Consider the following 15572-nt stretch of genomic DNA (forward strand, 5'->3'; position numbering starts at 1 on the left):
CTAGCGAGCGTACGGTCAACCCATATTTAACATGTATGCAGATCGAATACATATTTTGAGAGATCCTGCTTCCGATCAGATTACCCAAAAAAAGCATGCAAATTGGATTTACACTTTATTCTGATGCATACTGATTAGTCAATGGTCATTATCACAGACTGTAATTGCACTCAGCAGCTAGTAGCTGAATGACTTACACAAAACTCTAAATAGATATTGCTCAAAAAGGTGCTTTAAAAAAAAAAAAAAAAAAAAAAAAAAAAGAGAGAGTCAGAATCTCTGGACGGCTATAATAATAGGGCTGGAAATCAAACGTCAGACCCATGACCAGACAGAATGCTTATCTCCATGCATTTCCCTTAGAACTCATTACATTTAAAGTCACACCTCATCTGATAGATTGTCTATTCTGTACAGGTTAGGATGTGTCATAAGCATCAGGTACACCAGTGGCTGATTCTTGATCTGACACATGGAGTATATTCTCTCATCCAAACTTGCATTTGTCCCAGTTTGGAAAGCTTTCTGTAGGAGGAAAGAAGAACAGGTTGGTAAATCTCATACTGTAACCTGTAAACATAAAAAAAAAAGTCCATTGTAACTTGTAAAAGCTTTGAGAATTTGCTGTAGGTACATTTAAAAATGTAACTTTTTTTCATAGTGAGCATCAAAACTTAATGACTTCACAATTACTTAGACAAGTAAAAGGGGTCTTCTGGAGAGAGAAAATTGATGGCCTATTCTCAGGAGAGGCCACCAATATCTGATCGGAGGGGGTCCGACTCTCAGCACAGCTGTTTTGAAGGGCTGCGGGATTCATACAAGCACCGCTTCCCATGCATCGCTCACACTGCTCAATACTGTCAAACGCTAACACACTTGTAGCGGAGGCTCACAGAATTATAGTCACTTAGAAGGCTGTAATACTGTGAACCGCCGCTACAAGTGTGTAAGTATTTTACAGTATTGAGCAGTAACAGGAACAAAGGAGAAGCAGCTCACGCATGAGGGGCGCGGCCCGTTTAAAACAGCTAATCGGTGGCGGTGCCGAGAGTTGCACCCCCATCGTATAGATATTGATGGGTTATCATGAGGATAGGCCATCAATTTTCTCTCCCCCTTTGAAAACGATTGACAGTATGAAACCAATTAGGATATACATTCCTTGCCAAATAAGGTGGGTAAGTACTTATGTAAAATCTCTGGAAATCTAAAAAAAAAAGTTCACTTGCTAACATAAAATTCAGCCCTTATTATTACCCCTAAAAGGACAAGACCAATTTTGGCCTCGAAGACCGAACAATTTCTTGATTTTATTTTTTGTTTGACATAGATGTATGAGTGTGTTTTGCAAGCTGAGCAGTACTTTATGGAGGTGCCGTTTTATGGTACATCTGGATTATCATTTTGTTTGTTAACTTTTATTTTGCCAATAACACAGAAAAAAAAAGCAGCTCCGCTGCAGTTTTAATTTTTACATCATAAACCGATTATAAATGACGCAATAACATTTGTTGGGCAAGTTGTTACGGTCGTGACAATACCAAATGTGTATAATATTTTATGCTTTGAAATAAAGTTATATTTAATGTAAACGTGCATTTGTTATTTTTACGGACTTTTCATTCCTTTTTTTTTAATTAAAGTTACCTTTTTTGTTTTAATACCATAGGGGGATTTTTACTAAAGATTTTTTTTTTTTTTTACCTTTATCAAAGGTTGAAGAGAGAGGTTTCTTTGATCTCCGCCGTTAGAGTGGGGCTGCGGCTGTGTATTACAGCAGTTACCCGGTTCCAGAAGGCACAGGCACACTTGCTGTGCCTGTGCAATCAGCACAACGAGTATGCTCATCATGATGCGGCAACGTCCTGCCGCTCATGACGAGCATGCACATCATGTGTTGTCAACCGGTTAATATACAGATTTCCAAAGAAGACCTTTACACATAAAATTTCCCTTAGAATTAGGGCTGGGCAATTAGGACCTATATCAAAATCACGCTTAAATGACGTCACTGCCTCATGTCCGGCGATACATAGTAAATGTTAGTGCAGGTCCCCTGCTCTACCATTGAATTCAACTGTATCTGCGTCCTGAAGATGCAGATACAGTTTAAACCGGGAAAACAAATTATAAAACCGAAATTCATAAGACGGCGTTGATTAATTGCGCTGAATTTCGATTATTTTTTGATTAAGTGCCCAGCCCTACTTAGAATACATAATTAGAAATTTCTATCATGGAGTCGTATTTGCTGCATAGAAGACAATGGAAAGAGAAATCTGGATACATAATCCAACACTTCGGTCTCCATTGTCTTATATACACAGATATAGCTCCATAATAGAAGAATCGTCCATGTGCAAATTGCAGACATATATTCCCTCATCTCTAATTAAAACGCCTTTTGTGAATGTTTAGCAGATATCCACGTCCAAGTAAGACTAAATTAATTGGTTATAACCAACACATGTATGGAGAGAGAAAAAGCAAAAAATTGTTCAGAATTCATTAGTTTGCGCCTTCAAATTGCGAACACAAAAGAACTAACCTGTTTCAAAAGAGCCAATACAAACATAGGAAATAGACGCAACGAGTTTGGTGCTAGAAGACCTGGCTGTTGTACAGTTAGCACTGAAGTCCGGTAAGCAGACAAAGAGTCAATTGCAGCATTAACCAGAGCATCCCGGGCATCACTCAGGCTCGATGAAATGGACCGGTCAACAGCTAAAAGATGATCAAAAAAGTATAAAATGGCACGATTTTCATGACTACATTTATACCATAACATAATATGACAAGTATACAAAGGTGTTCAAGAACAGAGATACATATGGCCTATAATTATGCTAAGATTTCACTTTTTTTTCTCACTTATTTTTAGAACATTTTATGTACATGTAATTATGCAGTAGTTCAGCTAAATGACTTAAAAAAAACACACTGAAAAATCATTGTTGGTTGCTGTGGACAAGCAAAGGTTAGAAAACCTAAGCAAGCAGATTTCCTGCCCTCTTTTTTTTTTCTGTGCCAGTTACTATACAGGATCTCAATAACACTGGTTCCTGTCGGAACAAAAACACTTCATTAATAAGACTATGTATACCTACCCATATTTGCCAACAGTCCAATCACTGCCTGCACATCAGCTCCGGCATATACATCCGATAACGCTGGAACAACAGGAAGGCACATTGTGTGCACACGAATCCGTCGCTCTCCTATTGGGAGTTAAAGAGAAAAATTAAATAAAAAAAATTGTTGTGAAACCCCGCAAAATTCACAACAAAAGTATGATTCTTCAAAATTTCATTAGTATTGGACTAACTGGACACTATACTACATCCAAGTCAGCAAGCTCGCCTCCCAAATGTATTTTCTCAAAATTCCATTTATTTTAGGTTTCCTCTTACACAGATTTCTGTTCACTACACATGCTTTCTTCCATGATTACAGATGAAATAAGGAGACAGATTTGCTAGTGTACGGCATTCTGCATCTCGCTATGTAGTGTACATACATGCCAGCTGCAGAAGTCAAACAAATCACACTTTTATATTAAGCCCAATTTGACTATTTTCAGTACAAAATACATGCAATTCAATTTAAAAAAAAAAAACAACTAAATATTGATGCAAAGGTGTCCATAGCATTTAATTACAAATGGCCACTAAACGAAAAAAATTAAAAGCCATTCACAGAATGCAGGTTACAGTATAGCCTGCATTATGCCTATGTCTGCATTTGAAAAGGAACACATTGCTAGCAAAAGTGAAGCCATAAGCATATTGTTTTAACATTCCTATTAAAATGCACAAGGTATAATACATAGACTTCTATCCTGCTGACCTCAAATATAGGATTAAATGTAACAGCAAATTCAATAGAATTTGTAAATACAACACAAAAATCTTAAGAAGAATGAAACATTAAACATTACATATATGACTGTGCACAATAAAAATCCAAACACTATAGAAATACACAGTCGAGTCACATGATTATGGCCACCTCCAACTTTCGACGTCGGCAGCGCGTAGCCCATGGAGTAAGGGACGTGACGTGGGCTGGCTTGGTGGGTATATAAGGTGTGCGATAGACTGTTTGAACACATATCACTCGTTGTTGCCATTGGTGAAAGGGGCGATTTATCAGAGTTGCAAAAAGGGATAATTATTCTCTTTCGGGCAGTATTTCTCAAACAGCGCAGTTTGTGAACTGTTCACGTACTGCCGTGGTGAAAGTGTATCGTGAGTGGACAAATGGCAGCATTGGGAATAACAGACATGGAAACTGTGGAGCACCACGTGCCATTGATGCGAGAGGTGAACAGCAGCTACAAAGGTGCACGAGGGCCGAACGACACGCTACAGTGGAGCAGCTCACCGTGAAAATCAACCAGGGGGCTACCAGACGTGTGTCTAAAACAGTGCGGTGGACCCTACAGCGTATGGGCCTTCGACGGATGGTCACTGCTCCTTTGCTAACAAAAGTGCATCGGGAAAGAAAAGGCTTTAATTTGCACAGCAGTATCAGAATTTGACTACCGATGACAACTGACGGTTGTTGGCTTGTCATGTGAGAAATATCAGAGAACAAACACCCTGCAACCATTGCTGGAAGAATACAAGCTGGTGGCGGCAGCATTATGGTCTTGGGAATTTTTTCATGGCATTCTTTGGGCCACTCATCATTGTGGAATGCACTCTGAGCCGATTTGAGTAGGACTCCATCGTTGCACATCACGTCCACATATACATGATGTTGGTCTTCCCTGGGGCAGATGGGTACTTCCAGCAAGACAATGCTACAGGTCACACAGCTAGAAATGTCCGACAGTGGTTGGAAGAGCACGACCAAGACTTCCAAGTACTTCCCTGGCCCCCTAATTCGCCAGACTTGAACCCAATTGAGCTCTGTGGGACCACTTCGATAGTCTTGTTCGCTCTATAGATCATCCCCCGCGCACCCTCTAGCAAATGTGGGATGCACTGCAGTCAGCATGGCTCCAGATACCGTTAACAACCTACCAGTACTTTATTGAGTCACTCCCAGCCCGTTTAGCTGCTGTCCGTGCTGGACACAGCGGTTACTCTGGATATTAGCTGGTAACCATAATAATGTGACTGGACTGTGTATATACAAAACACTTACCTTTGCTAGAAGTATATAAAAGAGCAGACTGAAAGGAGACCACAGGTGTGTCAGTCAAATTTTCCTCCACAGACATCTGCACTGCATACCCAGCATCAGGATTTATATTAGGAAGTGACAGGAGATCCGTAGACCGAACAAAGAAGTTTCCATGAAACGTATGAATTGAAAGGCCTAGAAAAGGGTGCAAAAAAAAAAAAAAAAGTTAAACTTACCTAAATCCTGACAGAATACGCTAACATTGTGCTAGCTATGCATGTGAATTGAACATTTTATACCCTATTTACACACTCCGGAAAATATCTGCGCAGAATAATAAATGGATTGCAGATTTTAAAATCCACAGAAAGTTCAATATTTCTGCGTATTCCGAATTGAAATGCCATATATTTCCATTGATTAGCTGAACAATCTGCGGCAGAAATCAGAGTGTAAAAAAATAAAAAATAAAAATAAAGGCATTTGCTTACAGCAAATGTGTGCTGTGTGAACATGGCCACACTAATGAAAGGTAAGTAAAGCTGGCCATACACGAGATAATTTGAAGTGATCTGCTACCAATCTAATATTTATGGGGGCAAACTGACCGACTCCAACATCTGTTGTCGGGGAAGAAAGTATCATCATGCTGAATTAGAACATGCCCGATCCTTTGCTCTCCTAGGGATAAAACAAGGATAGATGTCTGGTAGGCACTTCTCAATCTATGGCTGATATGAGTAAGGCTCTGTTCACAACACGTACGATTTTGCATCTTGTTGTTAGCGAATGTTTATTTTTATTTTTATATGGTTTTTTTAAGGCTCGAAAAAAAGGTAACTATATTTGTGAGCTGCTGCTATACCCGCTCACCCGCTGCTGACAGGCAGCACTCTCCATATGCACAGTATTGGGAGAAAGTTGTCAATCAGCAGGTGGGTGGGACTAGTCGCAGTTCATGAATATGGGCTACATGGGAAAAAGTAATTTTTATAAAAACTACTGATCATTGGACAAGTAATGCAGTGTTGGAATTAGGGTCTCTGGCACTACTTTATGCTGCAGCAGGATGCCTGTCCTGTTGCATCCCGCTGCCTTGGATTTCGATTGTACAAAAAAAAAAAAAAAAAAAAAAAAAAAAACTGTATTCCACAGAAGAGAAAAAAGGAGCCTTCATCGTTTTTGTGTTCTGTTTTAACATGAATTCTGCCCAGACAAAAGGAAAAATAAATAAATAACATGTTGTGAACCTAGTCTAAGAATGATTGTGGGGATCGTCTGTCATCTATGAGAATGAGACCCATGAGAGCTAACATTGCTGGTAGCAAATGTCAAAAAGCTAAATCCTTGGTCTGGAATAAAAATGACAGATTACTAAAGAGATTGCATACAGCTAAAGCATATGTCCACCTTTGGATACCACTATACAGCTTACCTTTAATCTGGAAAAATAGTTGAATAATTTCCGAATTACTTATTTTCAGTTGCACCCTGTATTACAGTTCAGAGCAGCATTCAAAATTCTGCAGGACATTGAAATCTCTGCTCATGACCAGTCTGTATTTATTAATAGTCCACAGCTAAAGTCACAATTCCGACTGTAACTTAGGATCAGTACAAGATAAGTAATGCAATGTATTCATTATTACATTATTGAATTACTCAACTTTCTATTTAGATGAATCTAAACCGGTGTTTAAAGGCCGACATACGGTTTAATTTTTGGTTGGAGGTTTACTTTAATTGCAAGCATCCAATAAATATTTTTTAAAGTAGGTCTGATGATTGTTAAAACCAAAAGAAACAAATTTTCATTGTTAATAATGAGTCACCTCGTACCAAACCATATCATAAACACAGAGAAGGCAGAAAGAAATGTACAAAGAACCGAAAAGTAGGAAGGGGAAGATTTGGTAAGCATTTATAATAAAGCTCAACTCAAGTGTTAAATAGGTAAAAAAACAAAAAACAAAAAAAAACCAAACACTACTTATTAACCCCTTAGTGACCACTAATACGCCTTTTTACGTCGGTCACTAATGGGCTTTAGGCTAGGCTGACGCCTTTTCACGTCAGCCTAGTCTAAGTCCTGCATGTGTCTCCCGTGCAGGCAGGAGCCGGGGCTCTGCTGTCTGATGACAGCTGAGCTCCTGCTCCAACGCCCGCGATCGAAGTTTACTTCGATCGCGGCCGTTTAACCCGTTAAATGCCGCCGTCAATAGCGACCGCGGCATTTAACTTTGTTTACAGAGGGAGTGCGCTCCCTCTGTCACCCATCGGCGGCCCGCGAATGCAATCGCGGGTCTCCGATGGGGTGTCATGGCAGCCGGGGGCCTGATAAAAGCCCCCAGGTCTGCCTTGGACATATGCCTGTTAGGACGCGCCGGAGGCACGTCCTAACAGATTGCCTGTCAGATTTACACTGACAGGCAATAATGCTCTGGTATACGAAGTATACCAGAGCATTATAGCAGCGATCGGAATATCGCACAGTAAAGTCCCCTAGTGGGACTAATAAAATAAAAGTCATCAAAGTGAAATAAAGATTATTAATAAAAAGTACAGTAAAAAAATAAATAAAACCATTTTTTTCCCATAAAAAGTGGTTTTATTTAGTAAAATTGTAAAAAAAAAAAAAAAAGTACACATATCTGGTATCGCCGCGACCATAATGACTCCATTAATAAAGTTAATATGTAATTTAAACCGCAAAGTGAACACCGTAAAAAAAAACGCAAAAAACCATGGCGAAATTGCAATTTTTTTCCATTGCCCCCCAAAAAAGTCATAATAAAAATGAATCAATAAGTCCCATGCACCCCAAAACAGTACCATTCAAAACTACGTCTTGTCCCGCAGAAAACAAGCCCAAAAAATCACTACATTGATGGAAAAATAAAAAAATTACGGCTCTTGGAAAGAGACGATGCAAAAGCAAATAATTTTAGTTCAAAAGTGTTTTTATTGTGCAAAAGTCGTAAAACATAAAAAAACTCTACATATGTGGTATCGCCGTAATCGTACCGACCCATAGAATAAAGGTAACATGTTATTTACGTCGCACAGTGAACGGCGTCAATTTAAAAACGCATAGAACAATGGCGGAATTTAAGTTTTTTTTTTATAATCCCCCCAAAAAAGGTTAATAAAAGTTAATATAAAAATTATATGTACCAAAAAATGGTGCTATTAAAAAGCACAACTAATCCCGCAAAAAACAAGTCCTCATACAGCTATGTAGACGAAAAATTAAAAAGTTATAGCTCTTTGAATGCGACTATAGAAAAACGAATAAAATAGATTGGTCATTAGGGCCTAAAATGGGCTGGTCACTAAGGGGTTAAAAACCATAGCCTTGAACAGCCATTACATACAATCGCACAATTTCTGCTTAACGGCAGCTAAATTGATCAATATGATTAGGATTTAATACAGACCTTTGGTGCACCTTATCCTCATAACAGCCTCAAAACCAATCTTCCGGGTAAGGTATCGCTTTAATTCTTTCTGCAGTTTCTCCACTTGTACTGGATTATGCAGGTGATGGTAAGCACGATAATAATAAACACTACCGGCTGAATATCTGGAAATGCAACCTGAAACAAATAACGAAACCTAAGCAGGGATCTTAACATATCGAAAATTCAGGAGATTTAGATGCTAAATCTTAAAAGAGAAATTGGTGCCTGGTACCATACCCAAGGAAGCCAAATCTGAGTATCGGCCGCTTAGAAGAAACAAATCAACGGCTACTTGCTGTCCTGAACAGTCCAAAGCAAGCTTCTTGTAAAAGTCAGTTGCTGGTGTCAAATTATGAATCTCCTGTAAAATAAAGAGTAATGGCATATTCAGTGTATGCAAGGCTAGGGAGACCTATCAATTCAGAAATACTGGCTATTAACCCTTTCACTCCTAAGGACGTAATAAATATAAATGCTTGCCGTGATTAGAATGTAAGGGCTAAAGCTTATCTTGGTAGGTTTACTAAAGCCTTGTTTACTTGGAATACTTGTATTCCCTATTAACCCCTTAAAGACCCAGCCTGTTTGGGCCTTAAAAAGGCTCTGTCTCCAGATTATAAATGCCCTATCTCCTACATAAGGAGATGGGCACTATAATGTAGGTGACAGTAATGCTTTTTATTTAAAAAAAAAAAACAATCTATTTTTACCACTTTATTAGCGATTTATGCTAATGAGTTACTTAATGCCCAAGTGGGCGTATTTTTACTTTAGACCAAGTGCGCGCTGTACAGAGGAGTGTATGAGGCTGACCAATCAGTGTCCTACACTTCTCATTGTTCCAGCCCAGCTTCCTTCACTGCACAATCACGCTGTGCTGTGGATCATGCTGGGCTGGAACAATGAGAAGTGTATGAGGCTGATTGGTCACTGATTGGTCAGCGTCATACACTCCTCTGTACAACGCCCAGTTGGTAAAAAGTAAAAACACGCCCAGTTGCCTATTAAGAAAGTACTTCGCATAAATCTAAAATTGCTCATAACTGTCAAAAATGATCGTTTTTCAAAATAAAAACCACTGCTGTTATCTACATTCCAGCGCTGATCAGATTATGTAGGAGATAGAGCACTTATAATCTGGTGACAGAGCCTAGACAAATTTTAGAAATTTAACGTGCAAATATATCAGGGAATGACTAATTGTTTTGTGCATCCAAGTGATTGACATTGTTTTTTTTATTTTTGTCACATATTGTACTTTCTTTTAGTGGTAAAATTCAGTTAACACAGTTTACGTTTCCTTTTTAAAAAAGCTTAAAAAACTGCCGAAAGAGTAAACAAAAATAGTCGTCCCCCCCACTTTAATTGCTATATGTAAAAAAAAATCTATGAATATATTGTATAAATCTGTTAATATATATTTCCATAGGTCTTCTTAATTGTGATTTTTTTGTATATTTTTTTTTTTACAATTTGAGTATATTTTAGTGCTTACAACTGTAACAGTACATATTAGACTACGTAAACTTAGCTTGGAGCTGAAAACACAATTTACTACTAAATTTCAATAAGTAATAGAACATTGGAAACCTACATAAATTACCCCATTTTGAAATTTAGACCCCTTAAGGTATTATCTTGGGGTGTAGTGAGCATTTAGACCGCACAATTTTTTCACAGAATTTATGCAAAGCAAGTGAGAAAAAATTTTATTTGCTTTTTTTTTCACAAATGCGTCACTTACATGGAAAAAATGTTTTGTACAAAGTAAACGGAGGACATTCACCCCACATTTTATTGCGCTGGTACTTCTGTGCTCAGAAATACCCCCAAAGAGTCCCTAATCGGCTGTTTCGATACATGACAGGCTTTCATGGCAACATTCTAGCTTGAATCATTTACAGGCCACCATTTCATGTTTGCCAAGTCTTTGAGGGTCTAGGGCAAAAGTAAACTAACTCAATGAATTGATAAAACAGCAACCCTCAATATATTCATCTAGGGGTATAATGAGAATTTTAACCCCTTGAGTACCCAGCTCATTTTGGCCTTGAGGACCAGACCCATTTTTTCAAATCTGACATGTATCACTTTATGTGGTAATAACTCCGGAATGCTTTTACCTATCCAATTGATTCTGAGATTGTTTTCTCGTGACATATTGTACTTTAGTTTAGTGCAAAAATTTGGTCGATAAATTCATTGCTTATTTGTGAAAAACACCAACATTTAGCGAAAATATGAAGAAATTATGATTTTTCCAATTTTAAATGCATCTGCTTGTAAAACAGATGGTAATACCACACAAAATAGTTACCAATTAACATCTCCCATATGTCTACTTTATGTTTGCATCGTTTTTTGAACATCCTTTTATTTTTCTATGACCTCACAAGGCTTAGAACTTTAGCAGCAATTTCTCATATTTTTAAGAAAAATTTCAAAAAGCGATTTTTTTCAGGGACGAGTTCAGTTCTGAAGTGGTTTTGAGTGCCCTATATATTTGAAACCCCCATAAAACACCCCATTTTGAAAACTGCACCCCTCAAAGTATCCAAAACAGCATTCAGAAAGTGTTTCAACCCTTTAGGCGTTTTACAGGAATTGAAGGAAAGTAGAGCTGAAATTTTCAAATTTCATTTTTTTTTACAAAATTCATATGTAATACATTTTATTCTGTACCACAGAAGGTTTTACCTGAGAAACGCAACTCAATATTTATTGCCCAGATTCTGCAGTTTTTAGAAATATCCCACATGTGGCCCTAGTGCGCTAATGGACTGAAACACAGGCCTCAGAAGCAAAGGAGCACCTCTTGGATTTTGGGGCCTCCTTTTTTCAGAATATATTTTAGGCACCATGTCAGGTTTGAAGAGGTCTTGTGGTGCCAAAACAGTGGAAACCCCCAAAAGTGACCACCATTTTTTAAACTACACCCCTCAGGGAATTTATCTAGGGGTATAGTTAGCATTTTGACCCCACAGGTATTTTGCTATATTTTCTGGAGTTAGTCTGTGAAAATGAAAATCTATTTTTTTTCTGGAAAAACGTAAAAATTTCTAATTTTTGCAAGAAATAAAGGAGAGAAAGCACCCCAACATTTGTAAAGCAATTTCTCGCGATTACGGAAATACCCCATATGTGGTAATAAACTGCTGTTTGGACCCACAGCAGGGCTCAGAAGGGAAGGACCCCCATTTGGATTTTGGAGCTCTGATTTTACTGGAATGGTTTTCAGTGCCGTGTCATGTTTGCAACGCCCTGGAGGGACCTAAACAGTGGAATCCCCCCAAAAGTGACTCCATTTTGGAAACTATACCCCTCAAGGAATTTTTCTAGTGGTATAGTTATCATTTTGACCCCACAGGTTTTTTGCTGAATTTATTGGAATTAGTCTGTGAAGATGAAAAGAGACTTTTTTTTGGAAAAAACACAGAATTTTCTAATTTTTATAAGGAATAAAGGAGAAAAAGCACCTCAACATTTGTAAAGCAATTTCTCCTGATTACGGAAATACCCCATTATGTGGTAATAAACTGCTGTTTGGACCCATGGCAGGGCTCAGAAGGGACGGAGCACCATTTGGATTTTGCAGCTCAGATTTTGCTGAATTGGTTTCTGGGGGCCATGTCGCATTTGCAGAGTCCCTGAAGTACCAGTACAGTAGAAATTCCCCAGATATGATCCCAATTTGGAGACTATACCCCTGAAAGAATTAAATTAGAGGTGTAGTGAGCATTTTGAGCCCTCAGGTGTTTTATAGATTTTATTAGAATTGGTCCGTGAAAATGAAAACATTTTTTTTTCCAATAACCTGTAGCTTTAGCTCAGAATTTTTAATTTCCACAAGGAATACAGGAGAAAAGACACCCCAAAATGTGTTACACAATTTCTCCTGATTACGGAAATACGTAATATGTGGTTGTAAACGGCTATTTGGACATACGGCAAGGGTCTAAACGGAAAAAGTGCAATTCCGTTTTTGGAGTGGAGATTTTACAAAATTTGTTTTTGACGCCATGTTGCATTGCGCTGAGGTACGAGTACAGTGAAAACTCCCGAGAAGTGACCCCATTTAGGAAACTACACCCCTCAAGGAATTCATCTAGAAGTGTAGTGAGCATTTTGACCCCCAAAGGTTTTGCAGAAATTAGTGCACAGTGGATGTTGCAGATTGAAAATTGACATTTTCCACATATATGCTATTTCAGTGCCCAATGCGTTGGGCCCAGCTTGTACCACTGGAGACATACGCCCCATAAATTGTTAAGCGGTTCTCCAGAGTACGGTAATACCCCATATGTGGTTATAAACCGCTGTTTGGGCACACTGCCAGGCCCAGAAGGAGCGCCATTTGGCTTTTGGAGCGCAGATTTTGCTTGGTAGTAGTTTTGTTTAGTGTTTTACTGGTGTTTCAGTTTATAATGTGGGGGCATATGTAATCTGTGCGGAGTACATACATTTTTTGCGTGACACACGGTCGTTTTTTTTGGTACCATGTTTGGCTACGCGCGACTTTTTGATCACCTTTTTATTCCATTTTCTTGGAAACAACGTGACCAAAAAAGGAAATTCTGCCATTGTTTGTTATGGTATTTTTTTTACGGTGTTCACCGTGCGGGATAAATATGATATTTTTTTAGGTCAGGCCGATACGAACGCGGCGATACCTATTATGTCTAGTTTTTGTCTTTTTTTTCTAATTATAAAGGGCTTGATCAGGGAAACAAGACGATTATTGTTTTTATTACGTAAAACTTGTATTTATTTATCTAAAACTTTTTTTTTACTTTTTTTTCACTTTTTATTTTACACATACTAGGGGACTGGAAGATCTGATCTTCTGATCCCCTGTACAATACACTGCACTACTTCTGTATGTACTTGTGTAGTGCAGTGTATTGTAACTGTCACTTTACAACTGACAGTTGAGCCTATTACAACCTAATAGGCTCCCATATCTGGCAACCAGGAAGCCGTTGCTAGGCTTCCTGGTTGCCTTTGCAACCATCAGAACCCCGCGATTTTTCGCGGGGGGGGGGGGGCAATGGGGTGCAGAGGGAGCCCCCTCCCTCTGTATCAATCACTTAAATGCCGCTTTCGCTATTGACAGCGGCATTTAAGGGGTTAAACTACAGCGATCGGAGAGGACAGTGATCGCTGTAGTTGCAGTGGGATGTCGGCTGTATATTACAGCTGACATCCGATGAAGATAGAGCGAGCACAGCTCCTGTGCCCGCTTCATCCTCAGGGCGTTACTATACGCCCATTTTCGGGAAGAGGTTAATAAAAATAGTGTTTTGTTTATTTACACCGCTTTCTCTGATCTCCTCACGTATCTCACAGAAGTGAGATCAGAGAAAGTGACAGGAGCTTTCTCCTGCAGACGACGTCACAGACCGCTGTGATTGGTCAGTCTTCAGAGACTGACCAATCACAGCAATCGCCGGCATTGGGGACTGCTAATTGGTCCCCAGGCCGGTAGCAGAGACAGTTAGCTGTCAATGACAGCTGCCGCCGCTGTTCTTTCACTATGTGATTTCACATAGTGACAGTTTATTCCTGCGCCGTAATAGTACGTCGAAGGTACGCTGGAATAAGCGGCCAGCGACGTACTATTACGTCGAAGGTACGCAAGGGGTTAATAGTGATTGGACTTTTGCTGAAATCCAAATTATAAGTGTCCAATATGGTAATGAGAAACGGGATGAAAATTAAGTAGAGAATGAATCAGAAAATAAAGGAATGGAAATGTCGGATGGGACAAAACGGGAGTACAAATAACATAAAAAAGGTAATCTAGTGACGAATGGTATATGCGGAAACATTTGTGCATACAGAAGCCTAGTTTGTCTTGGCAAGTATCACACTGGTAGCCTGTAACTCTTCTTGTTCCATTTTTTAAACACAACCGGCATCTTTTGGGGACGTCTCGTTAGCTGTTGGGGGCACTTGGGATGGAAAATGCGGTCACGGAATAAATCTGCTGGCCTCGCTTGAGGTTGGAGCAGTGTTCTCCCCACCTTGGTCTCCAAAAAAAAAATGTATGACCTTTTTCCTGGTAGTTCATGTAAGGTCCCTGGTTTCCTGTAACTAGTGAAGGAATTATACAGCGCCATTTGCACAAGATATAGGGCTGCAGCAACTGGTCGGCAAGATCCACCCTCTCCCATGTGCTTATTGTACTGCTGTATACAGAGCAGCTTCGTAATGGTGGCATTCGTCCCTCGCACAGAAACAGGGCTCTTTTCATCAGCATGGATGTTGGTTAACATGAGGACATTTTTTTTCTGGTTTACCTGCGCCTTTCTTGTTACGTCTAATCGTGCCGCAAGCCACCTTTTTTTTGCAAATAAAATTTTAAAACAGGGGAAGACTTGTATAAAAGTTTATACAAGTGGTACCCTTTGTCTAATAGTGGGTAAATTAGGTCCCAAACTATTCACCCACTTATATTGAGCATAGTGGGGCATTCAGGATGGTTAATTTGGGTATCCTTTCCCCCATATACCCTAAACCGGTGGGTGGACCAATTTTCATCTTGTCTTTTCATCAAGTTTTGAGGGACATCCAGTTCTTGGTAATGTCACTGTTGTGTCAAATGTAATACACTAAAATGTATCCCTGACATACAGCATGTTGCCGGACCTCAAAAACCATGTAGACATATTTTGATTTACCACCAAATCCTACAATTAGAAAATTCTTAAGAGAGGAAGCCCCCTTTCAGGAACCTCATCTTAACCAGAGCAGCCAATGATTGGTGGCACTGGTGGGGAATTGAACAATTAATGAGATTACATCGGACTGCTGGGATCTCCAGCAACAGGACAATCTGTGATTAGCTTAATTTCAAGGTATCTTTCTAACAAAATAGGATAGTGCAAGGAAGACAATTAAAAGAGACCCAGAGCAGAGATCTTCTAATAAGACTACATCTTGCTGCAGAGTACCAGACACGTCTGTGGATTACATGGA

The 15572-nt window shown here is 39.2% G+C and overlaps 1 protein-coding gene across 2 annotated transcripts in view; it reads right to left on the minus strand.

The window, feature by feature from the left end:
- Positions 1-15572, minus strand: part of SEC24A (SEC24 homolog A, COPII component) — a 129931-nt gene that overhangs the window by 25141 nt on the left and 89218 nt on the right. For both annotated transcript variants that reach the window (XM_075856331.1, XM_075856330.1), the window contains exons 14-19: positions 8832-8955; positions 8571-8729; positions 5155-5328; positions 3111-3221; positions 2552-2727; positions 388-525 (exon numbers count right to left, since the gene is read on the minus strand). In XM_075856331.1, the coding sequence (XP_075712446.1) occupies positions 388-525; positions 2552-2727; positions 3111-3221; positions 5155-5328; positions 8571-8729; positions 8832-8955 (882 nt within the window). The remainder of the gene's footprint in view (positions 1-387; positions 526-2551; positions 2728-3110; positions 3222-5154; positions 5329-8570; positions 8730-8831; positions 8956-15572) is intronic.

This window comes from Rhinoderma darwinii, chromosome 3 (assembly GCF_050947455.1).
Source record: "Rhinoderma darwinii isolate aRhiDar2 chromosome 3, aRhiDar2.hap1, whole genome shotgun sequence".
NCBI classification, from domain to species: domain Eukaryota; kingdom Metazoa; phylum Chordata; class Amphibia; order Anura; family Rhinodermatidae; genus Rhinoderma; species Rhinoderma darwinii.